Source organism: Ascaphus truei, chromosome 1, assembly GCF_040206685.1.
Source record: "Ascaphus truei isolate aAscTru1 chromosome 1, aAscTru1.hap1, whole genome shotgun sequence".
NCBI lineage: Eukaryota > Metazoa > Chordata > Amphibia > Anura > Ascaphidae > Ascaphus > Ascaphus truei.
The window spans coordinates 222,290,362-222,314,503 of record NC_134483.1 but is presented as its reverse complement, the minus strand read 5'-3'; the positions used below and the strand labels follow the sequence as shown (position 1 = coordinate 222,314,503).

Sequence of the window (24,142 nt, the reverse complement as noted above, 5' to 3'; positions counted from 1 at the left end):
GACTGAGCATACTAGACATTCCTGCAATGAGGTAGCAAACATCAAGTGTGGATGTCTTGCAAAGAGGATAAAACAACAACAAGCAGAGTTATAGACTGAATTAGACTTTTCAGCAAGTTAATCACTGAACAGTGATTCCTACATACAGTATGTCACTACTCTTCTTTCTTAATTATATAATGAAGATAAGATATACTGTAATACTGTAGTTGTAATACTAACGAAATATGTGACATAGAACCAAAATGTGATCGTTGTTTTCCTTTTACAGCACTCCACTTCACATTCAGTATACAGTATGTATGCATCAACTCCATACTGTAGTTCCATTTTGAATTAATATTACTGTAAATATGTTTAGAATTTTGACTGGTTTTCTGCAAACAGTGATGCACAATCTGCATGTAAGTGTCTGGGGTTTTGTTCTCTGACAGGAGCGTTTCCTAAACTTTTCATATGATTCCAACAACGGATTGGTATTTTTTGCCCTATCCTGCATCAGGATAGACATAATAAAGGTACTGTACATAACAGGGTTTCAGGACTAGGCCGCTTTAAGGCAGAGCCAAAAAACATTGTAATATGGATGTGTCCTCAGCTGTGTGTATGTGTATATATATATACACAGCTGACGAGACATCCATATTACAATGTTTTGTGGCTCTGCCTTAAAGCGGCCTAGTCCTGAAACACTTATGTAGCTTTATTATTTGACTCCTGATGCAGGATAGGGCAAAAAATACCAATTATTGTGTGTGTGTATATATATATATATACAGTGGTTGACAAATCACCAAAAAATCTACTCGCCACACAAAAAAATCTACTCGCCACCTAGTACCAAACGTGTGCTGCTTGGGCCAATATTTACTCGCCCGGGGGTTAAATCCACTCGCCCGGGGCGAGCAAATGTATAGGTTTGTCGAACACTGTATATATATATATATATATATATATATATATATATATATATATATATATACACCAAATATATGTGTGTATATATGTATATGTATATATTATATATATACACACACTTATTAAGGTTATGGTGGGTAAAAAAAGGGACTAAAACCCTCCACAGTAAAGCATAAGGCAACTGTAAATATTCCTATATATTCATTTGCATGTCTTAGACAGGTCTGCAACCCTGCCTTTCACCATTATCACCCAGCACACAGCACTTCCACTGCAGCAAGGGATTCTGGGAAATGACATGCAAATGAGCACACAGTGCCACCTTTTATCTCATGCTCACATTACATGAGCAACCCTTAGCCAATGCATTCTGCTTTAAACACAGCTTTTAAGCAAGGGCTTGGGAGATACAAAGCCAGTAAACCCACTCACAGACATGTTTCAACCTTGATGGGTATCATCAGTGTGAGGTTGGTTGCTGGCATTTGTTCAAATGAGATAAGAGTCGGTAATCACCACGTGTGTGTGTGTGTGTCGGATTTAGAAAAAAAGCCAGATGTGAATGACTAGTTTCCTGAACCCCTTAACCAGTGTCTGGATGCCCCCACTTCCCAATATTTAAAGCAGCAATCCCGCCTGGGATCTTACCTGATCCGCAGTCCCTCAATGTCCAGTTACCCTCATTCCTGCAATGTTATACATTGGAGGGGAGGTGTTCCCTACCTGTCTTCTGGGTTAGGGGGGATTCCGATGTCTCCCGTGTGAAGCTTGAGTCAGATCTGGAAGAAAGCAGTATAGGTTATTTCGGTGTAGTATAGGGCAGTTAAGATATATAGGGTAAATAAGAGATCCAGATCCAGAGTGTGAGACAGAGATAGTGTGGGTGAGAGACAGAGAGAGTGTGGGACAGAGAGAGTGGGTGAGAGAGTGTGGGTGAGAGACAGAGAGAGGGTGAGAGAGAGACAGAGAGAGGGTGAGAGGGAGAGAGAGAGAGAGAGAGAGAGAGAGAGAGAGAGAGAGAGAGAGAGAGAGAGAGAGAGAGAGAGAGAGGAGAGACAGAGAGGGGAGAGACAGAGACAGAGAGGGGAGAGACAGAGACAGAGAGGGGAGAGACAGAGACAGAGACAGAGAGGGGAGAGACAGAGACAGAGACAGAGAGGGGAGAGACAGAGACAGAGAGGGGAGAGACAGAGACAGAGAGGGGAGAGACAGAGACAGAGAGGGGAGAGACAGAGACAGAGAGGGGAGAGACAGAGAGGGGAGAGACAGAGAGGGGAGAGACAGAGAGGGGAGAGACAGAGAGGGGAGAGACAGAGACAGAGAGGGGAGAGACAGAGACAGAGAGGAGAGAGACAGAGAGGGGAGAGACAGGGAGGGGAGAGACAGGGAGGGGAGAGAGGGACACGGAGAGAGAGAGTGAGAGAGACACACACAAAGAGAGAGACAGAGAGAGAGAGAGACACACAGAGAGAGAGACACACAGAGAGAGAGACACACACAGAGAGAGAGAGCGTGACACAGAGAGAGAGCGCGACACAGAGAGAGACAGAGAGAGACAGAGAGAGAGAGTGAGAGACACAGATAGAGAGAGAGTGAGAGACAAAGACAGAGAGACGATGAGAGAAAAAGACAAAGAGACAGTGAGAGACAAAGACAGAGAGACGGTGAGAGACAAAGACAGAGAGACGGTGAGAGACAAAGACAGAGAGACGATGAGAGATAGAGAGTGAGAGAGTGACAGAGAGAAAGTAACAGAGAAAGAGAGAGAGAGAGAGTCACCCAGTCAGTCATACCACCACCACACACACACACACACACACACACACACACACACACACACACACACACACACACACACACACACACACACACACACACACACACACACACACACACACACACCTGCTCTAGAGGAATGACCCCAAAGTAACACTTTATGACGAAAACGTGGAGCAGCGCTTGTGCCTTGTTGATCTCATCCAACACATCAAAGTTGTTAGCAGAAATTATGTACTTGGCCGGGAGAATAGGTTCCGAGATTTCTTTAGCTTCAGTCTCAGAGGCAAACTGACGAGAAAGGGCATCCGCTTTAACATTTTTGGTCTCAGGAATATACGAGATGGTGTAGTTGAACCGGGGAAAGAAGAGTGACCAGCGAGCTTGGCGGGAGCCTAGGCGACGAGCCCCCTCAATATATAACAAATTTTTGTGGTCAGTGAGAATAGAGATTGGTTCCTTGGAACCCTCCAAAAGGTGTCTCCATTCTTGGAGAGCCAACTTGATGGCCAAAAGTTTGCGATTACCGAAATCATAATTCCTTTCTGCTGCTGAGAATTTCCGTGAAAAAAACCCACAAGGATGGAGTTTTTCTTGGGGAGATGTCCTCTGGGAAAGAACTGCGCCAGCTCCTACGTCTGAGGCGTCAACCTCCAAAGTAAAGGGGAGGGAGGAATCCGGATGATGAAGAATGGGAGCAGACATGAACGCCTTCTTGAGAATCTCAAAGGCTGAAATGGCCTCAGGTGACCAGGATGAGACGTCGGCGCCCTTTTTGGTCAAGGCGGTGATTGGAAGAGCAATAGAAGAATTTTTTTTGATAAACTTCCTGTAATAATTGGCAAAGCCAAGAAAACGTTGCACAGCCTTGAGTGAATTAGGGAGTGGCCAGTCGAGAACCGCCTTCAGCTTCTCAGGGTCCATGAAAAAACCTTGGCTGGAGATGATATAGCCTAGAAGGCCGTGGAAGCCTGGTGAAACAGACACTTCTCCATCTTGGCGTAAAGACGATTAGAACGAAGCCTGGAGAGCACCAGTTTGGTATGTTGCATGTGTTCCTCCAGATTTTTAGAAAAAATAAGAATGTCGTCTAGATAGACAATGACAAAAGTTCCCAATACATCACGGAAGATGTCGTTCATAAATTCCTGAAACACGTCCGGGGAGTAACACAGCCCAAAGGGCATAACAAGATATTCATAATGTCCAGAACGTGTGTTAAACGCTGTTTTCCACTTGTCTCCTTCCCTTATACGAATGAGATTATAGGCACCCCTTAAGTCAAGTTTTGAGGAGATATAGGCCCCTTGGAGACGGTCGAACAGTTCAGAAATGAGCGGAAGAGGATACTGTTTTTTTACCGTGATCTTATTGAGTCCGTGGAAGTTGATGCATGGCCTCAGTGATCCATCCTTCTTCTTCACAAAGAAGAAGCCAGCCCCGGCAGGAGAGGTAGAGTTGCGGATGAATCCCTTTTCCAGATTTTCCTGAATATAAGTTGTCATAGCCTCGGTCTCCGGGATGGAGAGTGGATAAGACTTAGACTTCGGCAAGACAGTCCCAGGGATGAGGTCGACAGGGCAATCGTACGGACGGTGAGGAGGCAGAACCTCTGCTTGTACCTTGTTGAACACGTCCAAGTACTCATGGTACACAGCAGGCAGGGACAACTGATCGGAAGGTACGTAGTCCAGACCGGCAAGCACAACCACGGGAGGATCCGCTGGCACAGCATCTGTGGACGAAGGCCACTGGATAGGCAGAGTACCGGACCAATCAATGCACAGATTGTGGAGTTGAAGCCAAGGCAATCCTAAGATAATTTGTACGGAAGGGGATTGAAAAACGTCAAAGACAATAACCTCCTTGTGACCATCGGCCAGGGTCAAGGTAAGAGGAATAGACTCCCAAATGATGAAGGCCGGCTGGAGCAGTCGTCCATCGATGGCCTCAAGGCCAATAGGGCTCTTCCTTCTGACCATGGGAATTTGATTCTCCAATGCGAACTGCTAGTCCAGGAAATTACCGTCCGATCCGGAATCGATGAACGCTTCCACCTTCACGACAAGGTTGGGACCCTCCAACGTGGCCGGTAGCATAAACTTTTTTGGGAGAGCTTCGGAAGGAGAGGGCTTAGGAGAGACTGTACCCAGTAGAAGCCCCTCTACCTTTACTGGGTGTGCCTGTTTCCCGGCTTCAAGGGACAATTCTGTAGACGATGTTCCGAGGAAGCACAATAGAAACACAGCCTGTTCTGGCGCCGCCGCGCTCTCTCGGTTGCCTAGAGTTGCTGACTGCTGACCTGCATAGGTTCCGGTGCCTCCAGGGCCAGGAGAGGAGTAGTGGGCGACCTGTGAGAAACAACAGAGGGAGAAGAACGGGAACAGTGTCTCTCGTGACGTCGCTCCTGCGTACACTGATCCATGCGTGCGCTCAGGGTGATGAGTTCCTCCAGGGACGTAGGCCGGGCATGAGTAGCCAGATCGTCCTTCAACGTATCTGAGAGTCCGTGCCAGTACGCAGCAGTGAGGGCCTCATCATTCCATTGTACTTCGGCGGCCAGCGTACGAAACAAGATGGCGTATTTGGCAGCTGAACTTCGGCCCTGAGAAATATGAAACAGGGAGAAGGTGGCTGTCTCGCGCCGTGCGGGGGTATAAAACACAAGTTGAAATTCACGTTATTTCGCATTTACGCTCCCATAGGGGAGAGGCCCAGGCAAGAGCGTCTCCGGTGAGCAGAGCATATATATAATCAATTTTAGCACGGCCAGTAGGAAACAGGGAGGGAGACATTTCAAACTGCACCTCACATTGGTTTAAGAAACCGCGGCAGGTGCGGGGGTCCCCATCGTAGCGATTCGGAGAGGGGATCCGTGGACCAGGGCTGGCATAGGTAGTAGCCATTGATGGCGCAGAAGCCGTGGAACCCTCCTGATGGGAGAAGGTGGCCAATTGCTGGGAGACAGTGGACAGCTGATCGCTAACAAAGTGTAAGGCCTCTATGGTAATACTTGTACCCACCTCAGGGTGGTCTGCGTTTGTTGGGCTCTGCATAATGACACGCCTGTATGCCCGCAGACCGGGCTAGACCCCAGTACTGAGGTGGGAATGGTATGATACCACACACCCACAGCAGTGGGAGTAAGACCGGAGTGTGGTATGGCGTTGCTGGGCCTGTTGGAAGAGTTGTTAGTTATACTTGCAACGCTTGGGGATGTCCGTAAGAGTAGTCGTGTCCATGTGCCAATGTCCAGGAGTCCAGAGGTTAGAATCGTCAGAGTATAAGCCAGGTCCTAGGAAGCCAGAGGTAAGCGAAGTAGTATGCGTAGCAGGGTTCAAGGGATACCAGAGAGCAGAGTAGTCCAGGACAAGCAGGGGTCAAAGCCAGGGAAATCCAAGATAACACAGGAGCAGGAAACAACAGGAACACAGAGGGAGCACAGGTACACACAGGGAAACAGGAACTAGGCAGAGCGAGGAAGAAGTGGACAGACAGGGGTTATAAAGGAGTGCATACCAATAGGAGAGAGGGGAGGAGTAGAGAGAGAAGTGGGAGATGACAGGGATAGGACAGGGAGAAAAGAGGAGGAGACAGAAAGGGCAGTCAGGGGAATGGCCTGGAGGGCTTGGGAGGCGGAGACATGGGGAACAGGATAAGAAGAGCATGTGCGCGGCATCTGTAAGCTGGGGATGCGCACACACAGGTTGCAACACAGAGAGGGACCGCACGGAGCAAGGGAAAAACGCAGGAGGAGCACGAAGCCCAGAGAAGGGGAACGCGCGTGTGACCTGCGACCGCGAGACAGCATGCAGAGGCAGGGAGGAGGGAGCAGGTGGATCTGGGAGACCAGCGGAGGAGCATGTGCGCGTGCCACGCCGCGGGCACCACGGAGGGAGGAGGCAACGGGACAGATGTCACCACGGGGGAAGGTAATACAGGCACCGTGGGAGAGAGGGAGCGGGGAGGATCATAGGAGGGACTCAGGGACTGCGTCGGTATGCGAGACCTGCGGGGAACGCACTGCGGCAAGGGGAGAGAGGTGGAAGGCAAAGGAAAGGAGTGGGAAGGAGTAGAAGGAGCAACAGGAGATGGGAGAAAGGGACAAGGAGGGGAAGGAATCTCCTGAGTTGCCACACACTCACTCTCACACTCACTCTTACACACACTCTTACACACACTCTCACACACACTCTCACACACACTCTCACACACATTCACTCTCACACACACTCTCTCACACACACAGTCACTCACTCTCACACACACACACACTCACATGAAACTGAGCAGCTCGGGAAGTACATTCACCATCAGAGATATGTGGACGACATCTGGGGTCTGCGGGCGACATTGGGGGCCTGCGGGGGTATGTGGAGGCCTGCAGGGGACATCGGGGTTATGTTGGGGCCTGCGGTGGCATCGGGGTCTAGCGGGGGACAGCCGCACGGCCACACCAACCTACCCGATGGGAAAAGTGGCCGGACGGAGACGCGTTAGAACCAGAGCCCACCAGACAAATTTGCCTGCCTACCTGCACTCCCACCCCCCACGCACACGCCCGCCCTCCAGTCTCTCTACCTCCCACCCAGGCTGCATCCATGGGGATGGGAGTCAGAGCTGCCAGGCAGCACGGGAGCGCCAGGGACCCGGGGGGAAGGGGAGGGGAAGGTACGTGCGGGCAGGCAGCACAGGAGCGCCTGGGACAAGGGGGGGGGGGGGAAGGTACGTGCGGGCAGGCAGCATGGGAGTGTTGGTGACCGGGGGGGGGAGGAACACCTCCCCGATACCACCTACACACACCCAGCATGTCACACACACACACACACACACACACACAGCCAGCATCCGTCTGACGGGGGTAGGGGGGAGCAAGGTAATGCATGAGGCAGGGAGAGTACTTACTTCTTCAATAATCAGCCCTCTAAAGGTAGGCGGACGTCACTGCTCCTGCTCATATATAGCAAGCCTCGCCCCCCCCCCCCCCCCCAAAAAAAAGTCTTGGCAGCGGGCCAACTCATGTCAGGCCATTCAAATAAGGGAAATTTTTTAATTATTTTTTTTCTCGGCGGGAGCACGGGAAAATTGAAAGAGAACCGCATGCGTTGCAGGGGCGGCCATTACGGATTGCCACCTAGCCAAATCCGATCGCTCCTGGCGAGTGGGCGACTGGATTTGTCGAGCACATATATATATATATATATATATATATATACAAAACAAAGATAAAGAAGTCTGTAGCACTCACCAAATTTAGTCAACTGTAAATCTATTTAATGGGACATCACAAGCAACACACGGGTGATAACAGAAAAAAGGAGCGACGTTTCGGACCTCCCGGTCCTTTCTCAAGCCCCCCCTTCAGAAAGGACCGGGAGGTCCGAAACATAACTCCTTTTTTTTGTTACCACCCCTGGTGCTTGTGATGTTCCATTAAATAGATTTACAGTTGACAAAATTTGGTGAGTGCTGCAGACTTCTTTATCTTTGTTTTGTATATATATATATATATATATATATATATATATATATATATATATATATATATATATATGTGCTCGTATATTTGTTTTGTATATTATTCGCTGCTGGATGGTGATCCTGGCTGCATTGCGAGCACCACGATTGTTAAAATAAGCTTTTTACGTTTCCCTCATTAACCAATGTAGAGTGCCTTGAACTTCTGTATGTGATATATATATATTTTTTTTTTCATTGATATCATATATTAGGAACTACTGTTTCTCCATGTCTAGCAGGCTAATACTTCTATTGTAGGGAGAAGCTTGTGGGGAGCGCAGATGTCACCATATGTGGGGAAAGAAATATACTGTATATAGTGTAGTATGTTCTACAAATTCAACAATCAATTCAAAGAATCACGATTGGGAACTCACACTTTCCCAGTGAAAGATCAGCAGTGGAGATAATAATGAAGACTCGATCAGTGTGGAGTATCGGGAATCAGCAGCATAATCCCTCAATGTGAAAAGATAACACAACACACTTAGTGCAACATTGCATGTTCCAGTAAAATATTTATCCAAGGCAATAAGTATTGCACTTACATTAGACACTATGTGCATAGACACGTAACAATAATGATGCGCAGCTTGTGCATGCCACCAGCCCTGCTCCCGAGGTTGCGTCGCGTCACTTCCGATCGGTCCGTCGCGTCACTTCCAGTTGCGATCGATCGCAAGGATGGAATCACCAGGGAGAGGGGGAGATGCTGGATACACTTCTCAGGCTGCTGCAGGTTCAACTCAACGCGTTTTGCTGGCTTGGCAGCTTCGTCAGGAGTTCAATGTGTGGCATTACACTTCATAATATATATATATATATATCCCTATAAGGTTCTAATTGGATAAAGGGATAATTCACCACTTCATATTGGTTGGAATAAACACTCGTGATTGGCTAATGGGCGGGACTATTGTTTCGTACTAATCTGGTAATATAATACATAACACAATATCTTTAATGACATAATATTAAAATAGTTTCACAAAAACATTAAAAACATATAAAAGGTACATAAAAATTCTAACTAATACTACATAATACATAAGAAAGCTAACTAATAATTATAAATAAACTTATATGATTCAAAATGACTGATAGCTATATACTGGGGGTAACTTTATCTGAGCTAATATTCAATGTATGACACTCAGAAAAACACATACAGTATCAAGGGAATGAAACAAAAGATGATGCAGGAGAAAAAGGGGAGCAAAAGAGAGCAAAAAATACAGAATTAGTATAGCATTTATAATTACATGCATATACATAACTCCAATAATACACTACACATAAATATATTAAAAAGATATCATATATATATATAATATATATATATATATATAAAATACACATTAAAATATATATATAAAATAATGTATAAAAAATAATATATAAAAAAATGTATAAAAAAATATTAATATATTAAGCTAATGAGAAAAACATATATACACACACACACACACACACACACACACACATATATATATATATATATATATATATATATATATATATATATATATATATATATCACCCTCAGAGTTCATAAGAGGGATCAAATGTGATGTTCTATATAATAAGCACTGGAAATAACTGAAAAACATTAGAAAAACATTAGTAAATCATTATAAACAAGGAAAGTTGAAACACACAGTATATGAAATAACTATATGAAAACACCAATCTCTATATCTGCATTAAGGCCTGCCGGACTTAACGTTTTTAAACGGTGAAACCAGAATGTTTCCCTCTTTATTAATTCTTTTTTCATGGTCACCACCTCTCCAATTAAGGGGGACATGTTCAATACCCTTAATAGTTATTTCCTTTGGGTTAGATGAATGAAAAAGATTAAAATGTTTTGGAACACTGTGTGTATCTAACTTACGTCTTATATTCCCTATATGCTCCAGTGCTCTAACTTTCAGAGCGCGAGTAGTTTGTCCTATATATTGGAAGCCACAGGTGCATTCCAATAGATAAATCACAAAATTTGAATTGCAATTAATGAATTGTTTTATTTTGAATTCCTCATTCGTGATATTGGATTTAAAAGTATCTTTTACCCCTTTACAGCAAAAATCGCAGACTTTACAATTACCACATGTATAGAAGCCCTTTGGGAGTATTAACCAGTTAGTATCCTTTGTGTCCTCTCTTTTACTTTTCAGGACACTAGGCGCTAGTTTTTGTTTTAAATTTCTAGCTTTGGTAAAAAACAATATTAGGCCTTGCTGGTATTATACTTCTCAAAATAGGGTCATTCTGCAGAATGTGCCAGTGTTTATTTAGAGCGTGTTTGATTTTACTTGCTTCTCTATTATATTGGGTCATAAAGCAGGTCGTAAAGTCTATCTTGTTTTGCTTTTTGCTACTAATGGGAGGTTTTATTAAAAGTTTCCTGTCAAGCATGTCTATTTTCGATTTAGCTTCTCTAATATTTGTATGACTATATTTCTTTTCAATAAATTTATTCTTTAGTACTTCTGACTGTTCCTCATATATTTCTGTCTTACTACAAATTCTTTTTATCCTCATAAATTGGTCTTGAGGAACATTAGAAATCCACCTTGGGTGATGGCAACTACTGTTTAGTATATAGTTATTGCTATCTACCGATTTAAAAAATGTTTTGGTTAAAATAGTATTTTCTTCAATATAAATCTCAAGGTCTAAAAATTCCACATTGGTCTTACTAAAATTAGATAAGAATTTTAAATTAAAATTATTCGTATTGATATATTCTAAAAATTGTTTTAATAAAATTTCGTCGCCATTCCAAATTAAAAACACATCATCGAAGTACTAAAGAATAAATGTATTGAAAAGAAATAGTCATACAAATATTAGAGAAGCTAAATCGAAAATAGACATGCTTGACAGGAAACTTTTAATAAAACCTCCCATTAGTAGCAAAAAGCAAAATAAGATAGACATTACGACCTGCTTTATGACCCAATATAATAGAGAAGCATGTAAAATCAAACATGCTCTAAATAAACACTGGCACATTCTGCAGAATGACCCTATTTTGGGAAGTATAATACCAGCAAGGCCTAATATTGTTTTAACCAAAGCTAGAAATTTAAAACAAAAACTAGCGCCTAGTGTCCTGAAAAGTAAAAGAGAGGACACAAAGGATACTAACTGGTTAAAACTCCCAAAGGGCTTCTATACATGTGGTAATTGTAAAGTCTGCGATTTTTGCTGTAAAGGGGTAAAAGATACTTTTAAATCCAATATCACGAATGAGGAATTCAAAATAAAACAATTCATTAATTGCAATTCAAATTTTGTGATTTATCTATTGGAATGCACCTGTGGCTTCCAATATATAGGACAAACTACTCGCGCTCTGAAAGTTAGAGCACTGGAGCATATAGGGAATATAAGACGTAAGTTAGATACACACAGTGTTCCAAAACATTTAAATCTTTTTCATTCATCTAACCCAAAGGATATAACCATTAAGGGTATTGAACATGTCCCCCTTAATTGGAGAGGTGGTGACCGTACAAAAGAATTAATAAAGAGGGAAACATTCTGGATTCACCGTTTAAAAACGTTAAGTCCGGCAGGCCGTAATGCAGATATAGAAATCGGTGTTTTCTTATAGTTATTTCATATTCTGTGTGTTTCAACTTTCCTTGTTTATAATGATTTACTAATGTTTTTTTTAGTTATTTCCAGTGCTTATTACAGTATATAGAACATCACATTTGATCCCTCTTATGAACTCTGAGGGTGAGATAGATATATATATATATATGTATATGTTTTTCTTATTAGCTTATTATATATTAATGGTTTTATATACATGTTTTTTTATATATTATATTATTTTTTATACATTATTTTATATATATTTTTTTTTAATGTGTATTTTTTATATATTATATATATATATATATATATATATATATATATATATATATATATATATATATGGATATCTTTTTAATATATTTATGTGTAGTGTATTATTGGAGTTATGTATATGCATATAATTAGAAATGCTATTCTAATTCTGTATTTTTTGCTCTCTTTTGCTCCCCTTTTTCTCCTGCATCATCCTATTTTGTTTCATTCCCTTGTTTTTCTGCGTGTCATACATTGAATATTAGCTCAGATATAGTTACCCCCAGTATATAGCTATCAGTCATTTGGAATCATTATAACCAGTTTATTTATAATTATTAGTTAGCTTTCTTATGTATTATGTAGTATTAGTTGGAATTTTTATGCACCTTTTATGTGTTTTTAATGTATTTTTTGTGAAACCATTTTAATATTATGTCATTAAAGATATTGTGTTATGTATTATATTACCAGATTAGGACGAAACAATAGTCCCGCCCATTAGCCAATCACGAGTGTTTATTCCAACCAATAGGAAGTGGTGAATTATCCCTTTATCCAATTAGAACCTTATAGGGATATATATATATATATATATATATTATGAAGTGTAATGCCACAGATTGAACTCCTGACGAAGCTGCCAAGCCAGCGAAACGCGTTGAGTTGAACCTGCCGCAGCCTGAGAAGTGTATACAGTATCTCCCCCTCTCCCTGGTGATTCCATCCTTGCGATCGATCGCAACCGGAAGTGACGCGACGGACCGATCGGAAGTGACGCGACGCAACCTCGGGTGCAGCTGGTGGCATGCACAAGCTGCGCATCATTATTGTTACGTGTCTATGCACATAGTGTCTAATGTAAGTGCAATACTTATTGCCTTGGATAAATATTTTACTGGAACATGCAATGTTGCACTAAGTGTGTTATCTTTTCACATTGAGGGATTATGCTGCTGATTCCCGATACTCCACACTGATCGAGTCTTCATTATTATCTCCACTGCTGATCTTTCACTGGGAAAGTGTGAGTTCCCAATCGTGATTCTTTGAATTGATTGTTGAATCTGTAGAACATACTACACTATATATATTTCTTTCCCCACATATGGTGACATCTGCGCTCCCCACAAGCTTCTCCCTACAATCTACAACAGGAGGAATTGGATCTTCTCCATAGAGGGTTGAGCAGCGAAGTTCTCTTTAATATATATATTTTTTTATTTTTTTTTATTCACTTATAATCAATGAGCACTCTTTTATAAAAGGTTTTTTATAAGGTTTATTATTCACAATTTTATTGCACCACTATTAGAAGTGCCTCACATTTTCTTTTTTACACTTAATACTTCTATTGGTCTGTTATTGCATGACAAATCTCTAAAATGTCCATTTTTGATTAAGTCAAAATATACTTGGAGGGGAGCACTCACATTACTGAAGAGATAACTGCAATGGGTGCACAACAAGCTAGCGATGTATGAAGACTTAATGTAAATGAGAAAAAATAGGTGAAACGTTTATTCAAAATAGTGGTATAAAGTATATCCACCCGTAACGAGAGACATGTAGCGCCAAGACACAGTGCAAGATGTTGCTACGCAATGGGGACCACAAACAGAACAGTAGAGACCAGTTCATAAAAGTGACAAAAGTGAAAGCAGTGTTGTAAAGCATAAACAATGTGAACAAATCGAAATAATAATAAAAAAAACTCATATATAAACCATCAAAGCTTCCTATGTTTTTATCAGCTCCATTCAACGTTAAATAATAGCACCTTAACATGGCTGGGTGACTGCCCCATCACTGTGCCCCTCACATGCTAGGTGTGACACTGCCCCATCTCTGCGCCCCTTCCATGCTTGGTGTGACACTGCCCCATCTATGTGAACCTCTCATGCTGGGTGTGACACTGCCCCATCTATGTGCCCCTCTCATGCTGGGTGTGACACTGCCCCATCTCTGTGCCCCTCTCATGCTGGGTGTGACACTGCCCCATCTCTGTGCCCCTCTCATGCTGGGTGTGACACTGCCCCATCTCTGTGCCCCTCATATGCTGGGTGTGACTCTGCCCCATCTCTGTGCCCCTCATATGCCGGGTGTGACACAGCCCCATCTCTGTGCCCCTCATATTCTGGATGTGACACTGCCCCATCTCTGTGCTCCTCTCATGCTCATTTTACTATTGGGTGGTGACGGTGGTAAGAAATATAATTGTTACTGTGCTCCGGAACGAGGGGCATGCATATAGCATATATGCTGCTGCCAATATGTATCTAGTTAACCGACTACACAATGTATTATAGGGACTAGATACAAAAGGATACTGTCCAAATAGTAGAGAAGCTACTGATATATATATATATATATATATATATTATTTTTTTTGATATATTAATATATTGATATATTAATATATTGATATACTGATATGAGAGAGAGAGAGAGAGAGAGAGAGAGAGAGAGAGAGAGAGAGAGAGAGAGAGAGAGAGAGAGAGCTATACACGTACAGTATATCATTATTATTTTAACATCACTGTTAAAATAGTAGAGAGGAAGCACCATGTTAGTGAGCATTAAGTAAAACGTCTCAAGAGGTCAGACAGATGTTTGGATAAACTTTCAATAAAGAGTCAGGGCCATATTTATTAAGCTGTCTGCTCCCTTACCTTCCAGTGCTAGAACACACCTTACAACCTGCTTAGTAAATATGAGCCTAAACATTTTTGGTCAAATGAGCATTTTGTGAAACGTTCAAGGCACAATATGCTATTTATTTGAAGATGCCCTACTGTATAATAATCCACTTTTCAGTTTTTTCCAAAGTGCTAAGTGTCACAATTTACATCAGATGTAGGAATTTTATAATAGCCTACTATTTAAGGTTTATGTGCGACAATAGTCCCAGAGTCACTTCGCTAATTGCAATAGCAGTAAGTTTAATAAGCACACAAGTTTGGATATTAAATATACAGATAAGGGTGAACATAGATCAAAAAATGCATTGTTAATAGTATGTTTTTTTTTATCCCCTGTGCACAATATAAAATGAGTTGCTTCACCAGAGTAAACAGATGCATGTAGTGACAAAATGAAGATTTTCAATACAATAATTCATATCTGTTTTTCTTATAGACACAAAACATCATGTATGATATGATCTCCGATTTGAATGAAAGAAGTGAAGACTTTGAGAAGAGGATTGTTGTCCTAGAAACAAAGCTAGAGACATTAATTGGTAGCATTCAAGCCCTCCCTGGACTGATTAGTCAGACAATCAGCCAACAACAAAGGGACTTGGTTGAAGCTCAACTGCAAAATTATGACAAGCATGTTGCATACAGCGCTGAGCGATCAAGATCTGTGACAAGAAGGCGAAGGTCCTCATCCACAGCACCTCCAACGTCATCAGAAAGTAGCTAGAAGAGAATAAGTTAACCAAAAAAGACTTTTTTGCCATCATATGGTCAATATTTTAGCTTTTATTGTAAAGCCCTATGGTTCTAATCAGTGTTATCTGGGTTCTGATGTCAGAATCTTGGAAACCTGAACACAAAGTTTTAGGCCAAATAGAGTGAGAACTCTTTCTTTTTTTTCTTTCAGATGCACAGTGAATGCACCTATCATTGCTATATAGATTGTTTCTCCTGTGATTTCACAAACTTTTTATTCCTGCACTTCAGACAAACTTTACTACTCTATAGTATAATAAAATATTCGTTTCTGAACATAATTGTTTGGTCACTTCAATTCATGCAATGTGTTATATTTATTTTAGGCAAGATAGTAAAATACATCTTTTTCCCCTTCCTCTTCTAGAGTACCTGTATTGACAGTTTACACAGTTCTGTATATAGGAATTTGCAGGCACAATGACTCCCTCTCCCATAGAGCTTACAATCTAATGTTGGTTCCTAAAGCACAGGGAGATAGTGACTTGCCCAAGGAGCAGACACCAGGAATTAAACCAGACTCCACTGCAAAGTCAGTGTCCTCGCTTTCAGTGTCAGGCACTTTACTCACAGAGCCACCCTTTCAAGATTGTTTAGAATTTGAGATGTACTGTATCAGCTAAATCAGTAGAGGATGGAACTAATGTTTCCCTTTATATTAAGTGATGTGATGTTGTTTGTAAAAAATAATTAACACATGGAGTTTAACTAAAAAAGGAGGAAGCTCATGGTGGATTATTCACTAAAGCACAGTGTTGGGTGTACAACTGAATGACTATTATTGTGCAGGTATTGGTAAATGGTCTACAGTGAATGACTACTGTAGTTGTCTCTGCAATCCCTCTCTGGTGATGTCTGAAAAATCATTTCTTGCTTCCTGAGTTCAGATGCTACAGTAGGACTGTCGTGTTTGTACCATCAAGATGCTTCACTTTGTTTCTCAGCTCTAGGGATCAAGTTTGGTTTGAGGATAATGTGCTTTGTAATAAAGAGACAACAAAAAGAGAGTGCACTGAGGAAGATATACTGTAAGTATTCTCAAGCGGAAACATAAATATATATTAGTGGAAACAAACATTGGTTTCCTTAGGACCAGATCACCAGCAGCAGCACTGTTGTAATTAAAAGACCAATATCATGCAATAAGAAATATACGTATACATAATTTTACTTATACAGGGCCAAAAATGTATGCAGTGCTATACAAAATTACAATAAGGTAAATATAGGGATACGTTCAAAAAGGTAAATGGCAACATAGGGTAAAGGGAGACCCTGCCCTGAAGAGCGGGTGTGTGTGCGTGTGTGTGTATGTATGTATGTATGTATGTATGTATGTATGTATGTATGTATGTATGTATGTATGTATATATATATATATATATATATATATATATATATATATATATATATATATATATAATGTGTGTGTGTGTGTCTCTGAACAGATCTCCCTGTCTGTCTGAAGTACGGACATTTTATTCTCCTGCTTGTGCTGCAAAGCCTTATGGAGGCTATTGGGACTGTGTAGTTCACTTTCAACCAAGGGAACTTCAGTGATTGTGAACACAGGGCTTCATGCAGTAAGCAGCGGAAAGGCATTTCTCGCCACTTTCCCGCCTAAAAAGCCTATCCGTATTCAAAAAGGGGCCAGAAAGTGGCGAGATTAAAAAAAAAACGCCAGTTTGGCTGGCGTTTTTTTTTTCCCGCCGGTGGCGGGGCGAGAAGGCACTTTCCGCCTAAAAATCCAACTTTTTCCGCCACGCTGTATTCTAGTAGAGGCGAGTAGCTAAGCGGAGCTATTCGCCACTCTAGAATGGCATTTTGCTGGCGGATCAGCCACGCAAGAAAAAGATGGCAAGTTGCTGCTGAGAGGCAGCGGATGAGTGGCGGATCGGCACTTAGAAAAAATTCAGGCCTTTTTCCTGGCTGGGATTGATGCCGGGGGTCTCCGGAGCTGATACCATTCATATCAGCACCGGACCCCCCCCGGCATGCATCCGAGGCAGGAAAATGCATTTAAAGCCCACTTCATTACCTTAGCGGTTAACCGCTAAGGTAATGAAGAGGTTAAACAGCCGTGCCAGCTTTATTGTGGGTAGCGGGGGTGGGTGAAGGGGGTATTTGGCCCTTGTTGTTTGTTTAGGGCTTGCGGGGGGGTTGCGGGTGCACTTAACCCCTTCACGACCGTAGCGGTTAATACCGCTATGGTCATGAAGGGGTTAAGGACTCCCGCTACCCACCCGCAAGCCCTAAACAACTACCATTGGGGCTAATACCCCCTTCACCCACCCCCGCTACCCACAATAAAAAAAATACACACAACAGCCCCAAACTAACTAAATAAATATATATATATATATATATATATATATATATATAAATATATAAATATATATATATGACCCCAACAACACCTATACCCCCCTAACATACAAAACAATCATGGGCACAATGACTATTATCCACAAATGGATAATAGTGCAGTTGTCCATTTAAAATACATACAGAACAATAAAGACATTAAATACATATAGCACTCACCCATGTGCGGCTGCCACGATGAAGGCCATCCTCATCTTCATCCTGCCAATGCCCACTCCGCTGCTGCAAAACAGACACAAGAATAAAAACATCCAATGTAATGTCCCCTAACCCCTTAATCACCATAGCGGTTATTAACTGCTACAATCATTAAGGGGTTAACCCACCATCACCCACATACCCTCCCCCACTAACCCCCCCACCCCCTGAGGCCTAACCACCCTCACCCACTACCCACAAGGGAGTCCTACCACATACCCTTGGGGCCAAAACCCCCATCCCCCCAGCACATACAGTACAATAATGTGCCAAATAACTATTATCCACATAGGGATAATACATTATTTGGCCATTATTAAACACATTAAATACCGTAGTAAAATAAAAAAAATTCTACTAACCTCATCAATAAGAAGGCCCCGTCGCCAGCATCATCCTTGGGGTCCGTTGCCAAAATAATAAATAGCCAATACATATCAATGCCATTCACATACCAATGAACCCCTTAATCACCTTATCGGGTACTAACCTCAAAGGTAATTAAGGGGTGAAGCCATCCTGCAATGGCAACACCACTTATGCATAACATCCTCAATGAATTAAAAAGCAATTTCCTAAACAAATCTCATGTAATCATTCAATCTGAAGCCTCAAATGCCACTTAAAACATTGCATTTACAGTGTATACATGTAGCATAACATGTAAGCTACATGTACATGCTGCAAATCAATGTTAACAATACAATAATCCAACTAAAATAGCCTGACATCACAAGAAGTATATTATGAAATCCAATAGTCACCAGCAATGAATTAACAGACATGAATTACATCCCTAAACAATTAAAATATCATCCATACCAATTACACAATTAACTATAGCTATCGTTACAGAGAACAACTTCACAACATACAAAAAAGGACACCAAAAATTACAATATACTCAAGCAAGCCTCTCCATAAACTACAGTACAGCATAGAAGCCCAAAAATTACATCTCTCTAATAATAAAATACATTTAACACACATCTATGCATTGCAGCATTGCCACAATCATTGACAATACAGTAAATCAAGCTTTTACAACACTATCATTTCTTACCCTGTATGAATGTATCTCTCTAGACATACATACATACATACATACAGTGGCAAGAAATGATATGCATAAAAAAAAATAAACACATGAAAAAGCAAAAAAAAACACAGTTACATTAAATACATTTCTTTAGTTCACTTACCATTACTTGCCCCCACCGACTCCCGTTGATCAGCTTACTCACGAACCAATCCACGAACAGGAACCCATAAAATAATAAACCATAAAATAATAAACATTAAAATAATAAAACACGACAATCCAGGGGTCTTCTAGTTGTAATCCATCTTCATCTATATTCTTCTACCTTCTTCCAGGGTCTTCTTCCCGTCTGGTGCCACGCACTGGTCTTCTTTCTTCAGTAGGAGGTCCTTCCTCCTCAGCGTCTGGCTTCAAAATGAGACGACATAGGCTTTAAAAGGCCTATGACGTCACATTTTCATCATATGGTTCCCACGGCCCTCTTTGGGCCGTGAAAACCATGTGTTTTGGCCGATGTAAAAAAAAATGATGACGTCACTTAAAGGCAAAGAAAGCACAGCCAATCAGAATGGCTTTGCTTCAATTGCCTTTAAGATGACGTCATGAAAAGAAAGATGGCCGGCCTCACATGGTATGGTAGCCAATCAGAGCGTGGCAAGTCTATCCCTACTCTGATTGGCTCTAGTAGACCATGTGACAGAGGCTTGGGGAAGAACGGATATGACGTCATTGAAAGCCTGTCACATGGTACTTGAACCAATCAGGATAGAGATAGACTTCCCATGCTCTGATTGGCTGCCGTACCATGTGAGGCCGGCCATGTTTCTTTTCATGACGTCATCTTTTAGGCAATTGAAGCAAAGCCATTCTTATTGGCTGTGCTTTCTTTGCCTTTAAGTGACGTCATCATTTTTTTTTACATCGGCCAAAACACATGGTTTACACGGTCCAATCAGGGCCGTGGGAACCATATGACGAAAATGTGACGTCATAGGCCTTTAAAAGCCGATCACACATACCGGGGCCTGTAACTCTGGAAGCAGGGGGTCCCTGGTCCACAAAGTGATGCGGTTCAGCTCGGGGGACCCCCTGCTCACTGTACAGTATTATTAAATAAATATTAATGCTGCTTCGCTACCATAGCAGATACCCTGTAAGGTAAGGAACGAGTCTTTATTGACATGTGTGTTTTATTAATAGTGTAGATGTGCAGAGGGTCTCCGGAGCTGAAGCGCTTTGGTTTTAGGTCCGGGGACCCCCTGCTTCCCGAGATACAGGCCCCTTTATGGGGTGCCAGTATCCCTCTGCTTTGTTTACATTCCGCGGTCACGTGATCGGGACCTTTAAATGCAGAGGGATACCGGCACCTCATAAAGGGGTCTGTATCTCGGGACGCAGGGGGTCCCCGGACCTGAAACCAATGCGGTTCAGCTCCGGAGACCCCCTGCACATGTACACTATGAATAAAAATGGTTTAAAAAAGAATTTTTATTGTGCTGATGTTTGCGCCGAGAGAGCAGCGGATCTCTCTCTGCTGCAAACACAAGTCGGCAGGGGACGGCTTCTCGGTAGTTTCTCGCCAGGCAGCCGTCCCGCCACCGGTTACACGCCATTTCATCAAATGGTGGTGGCGCATTCATTCCCCAGGGATTCGCCCCTTACAGCATACAGCCAGTTTAACACGCCAAAAACATGGCTAATTGCTAAACTGGCTAATGCATTTTTCCTTACTGCTTACTGCATGAGGCCCACAGTGTGTAACTTGAGAGCAGTTCTTGACAGCACCAGCCTCTCTGCTGCAGTCACAGAAAGGATTTTATCCTTACATGCCTGTTTATTTCAGCTACATTGTAAGTAGCCACTTTTCTTGGCCTTTATTTATATGATGAAACGTACTTCACTATATTGGCATTTTTCTCTTTTATAGATCATATCTCGTCCTGGATTCTGATAAGGATATTCTAATTATTTACCCCACAGGTGTTAGACATTTAACCACCTGTTGTCTCTGATTTGCGCCTTTTGTATTTTGTCTTTTTGTATATTATTGGTGTTGTGTACATCCATTACATTACGGCAGCACTCATTTGACACCATTGTTACTATTGTTATTGTTGATAATTAGTTTTGCGCACAGTATTTTGCTATATATATATACATATACACACATTCTCTGTGAGGCATTGCACACCTTGACAATAGTTGAAATGAGGTGCAGTGGTTAGGCAGCGTAATTATAATTACATGAACAGATGAACCAGTGCAATAAAAATATTATAATAATAATTGGTGATTCATTAGCCAGATCAATGTTTTGATACCCAATGTGACCTTTTTCAAGATCAAGCAAACAGAGCAGAACCCATTGTGGGTCACAACTTTGAATAAGCTCCCTGAAGCCCTCATGTTGAACTAACTAGCCGGTGTGGTGGAATATTCCCTTTTTTTCCGGCTCTCGAACTGTGGGCTGCTGCTACTGTTGCATTGGGGTGCTGCATGTCAGGCTGCTTCTGCTAGTACTAGTTACATTAGCACTCACATCGTTATCTCTGCTTTGCAAACTGATACTGCGCAGCAGAGCACGTCTAGCACTCACATCATCATCATCATCCCTGTTACACCAAAATCATCTAAATCGACATAATCAAGTGCATTGTCACCATGAGACAGTGAATATCTTGGGGGGGGAGTGTGTTAAGTCTACTGATGCTGGTGGCCTATTGTCACGATCTCCACCTGTGACATAATACTGTGTTGCCTGATTGCTGAAACCCCCTATGTCTTATTCCTGCCACTTTTGTGACGGAAGTACAGGTGAGCTCTTAAAGAAGAGGTGCTAAGATGGGTACCTGGCTTAGCCCTTTCGCAACTGTTCTTCATAAGCAACATGTAGCTGTAACATGATCCTTTGAGAGTTTAAAATAACGCCACACAATGACTCTTCTAGTTTTATTTTAAGTATGGGCAACGGAGATGTAACTGGTGTTTGTGGAGGAACGTGTGAATGTAATTGTGGTCGTCTACTTTATGTTGTGGTGCAGATGGTTTTGGCCCGGGGGGGATGATGATGATGATGATCATCATCACAACAACCAGAACCATAATTGGTCAATTGTTGTTGTGATGATGATGATGATGACATCTGTGTAACAGAGTGTGTTGTTGATGCTGCTGAGGAGGAAGGAAACATCAATGTATGTGATTTTGTTGATACTGAAGGCTTCTGCTTATTAAATAATGAATATACAGAGTTATTATTATTATTATTATTATTATTATTATTATTATTATTGCTTCTTTTGATCGTTTTACTTGTCAGTGAATCTGTATTTTCACAATTGTGAAGAACGATCACAGTACCATCACATTATCAGAAACATTATCATATTCATTATCATTGCCCAGGTTGCCACCAACACCAATGCCACCTAAATCAAAGTCTTTAACAGCGTCAGCAACAGCGTCATCATCACCAGAATCGTCATTAATAACGAGTGATATTTGACCAGATAATTCATCAAGTACACCCCCATACTCCTCAAAGTCATCAAGTCCGTGTGATTTAATTTGTGACTCTACCTCTTCAACATCTGCCGGTTTTATCAGCTCTTCTGAGTTCAGTAACACCATGTCACGCTGTGCAGCCTGCAGACCAGACCAGTCCCCTGTACTGAGGTGGGATGTAGAATATACGCACCGACAGCAGAGGGGGCGTGTCCGGGATGTGGCATAGTAGCGTGGCCAGGCCTGGATGTAGATAAAGAATGGTCAAGTACTTGCCAAGTCCGAGGATATAGAAAGTTCCATAGTCTAAATCCGTAGCAGGGTCCGAGGTTATTATTTATTTATTTATTTATAAAATATTTTACCAGGAAGTAATACATTGAGAGTTACCTCTCGTTTTCAAGTATGTTCCATAGTCCGAAGCCGAGTCCGAGGGTCTAGAGGTTAGAATAGTCAGTAGGAAAGCCGAGTCCAGGAGCCAGAGGGGGCAGTCAGACGAGCCGGATCGATAGCTGAAGGAAATAAACACAGAGAGAGCACAACACAGGTTCCAGGCAACACAGGTAGCAGGGAGCTATGCAGAGCAAGGAAGTGAAGGCAAAGCAGGATATTTAAAGCGGCAATGACCAATCCGGACGAGGGGCATGCAGGGGCGTGTCGAGGAGCTGCTCATGAGTAGCTGAGAGACCAGGAAGTAGTAGAGCACAGCTTAGACTGCTGGAGACGTGGTGAAGATTCCCACGCCGAGCGGGGGGCAGAGACAGGCATAATGTGCGCGCTATAAATCCTAGAAGGAAGCACAAGCTCCGTAACACCAGCGCCAGAATCCAAGATGGCAGCCGCGGCAGAGTTCAAGGTATGTGCTGGGTGGTGGCATGGGTAGCGACGGGGGGCAGGGGCAGCAGCCACTGCAGTACTGGTAGAGGGTAAGGAGGGGTCACGCCGCAAGGGACGTGTCCCCTAATTCCTTACACACCAATGTCAGAACCTGTTCAGCATTAATTGCTTTTTTGGACTAAAACAAGAAGGATAAACCTTTTGAAAATCACTTCATAGTGGGCTTGTTGTTGGCACTGACAACAGTTACAGCCTCACTCACAGCAGAAAGGCAGTGGGTGCAGATAGAGCACAACTCTAGACGTCCTGCAATGTCAAGCAGGAAAAACAAACCAGGCCACTCCGCAGTAGTATTCAAATTCAATTTTGTATTGGTGCAAGCTAACACATACACATACGCACCTATAACACCAACACCTATAGCAGAAGCTGGTGTTGGTGTTTGTGGTGGTGGTGGATGAGGTGGTGGGCCTTGTTTCAGTACAACTGACAGTTTTATTAACATTCTCAATATTATGCTTCTACAGATTGTCCATTTTAGTTTCAGAAGTACTAGCTACTGTAGGAATAGGGACATAGCCAGCTGACTTGAACTTTCTTTTTCAGTTCCCTTTTTATATCTCTTCTTAACTGGAAGTTCATT

General features: G+C 42.2%; 1 protein-coding gene across 1 annotated transcript in view; it reads left to right on the top strand.

Moving 5' to 3' along the window:
• KCNN2 (potassium calcium-activated channel subfamily N member 2) overlaps positions 1-15,797 on the top strand; it is a 199,668-nt gene extending 183,871 nt beyond the window's left edge. The window contains exon 8 of the mRNA XM_075601482.1: positions 15,217-15,797. Within this exon, the coding sequence (XP_075457597.1) occupies positions 15,217-15,504 (288 nt within the window). The 3' untranslated portion in view covers positions 15,505-15,797. The remainder of the gene's footprint in view (positions 1-15,216) is intronic.
• The last annotated feature ends 8,345 nt before the right edge of the window (positions 15,798-24,142 follow it).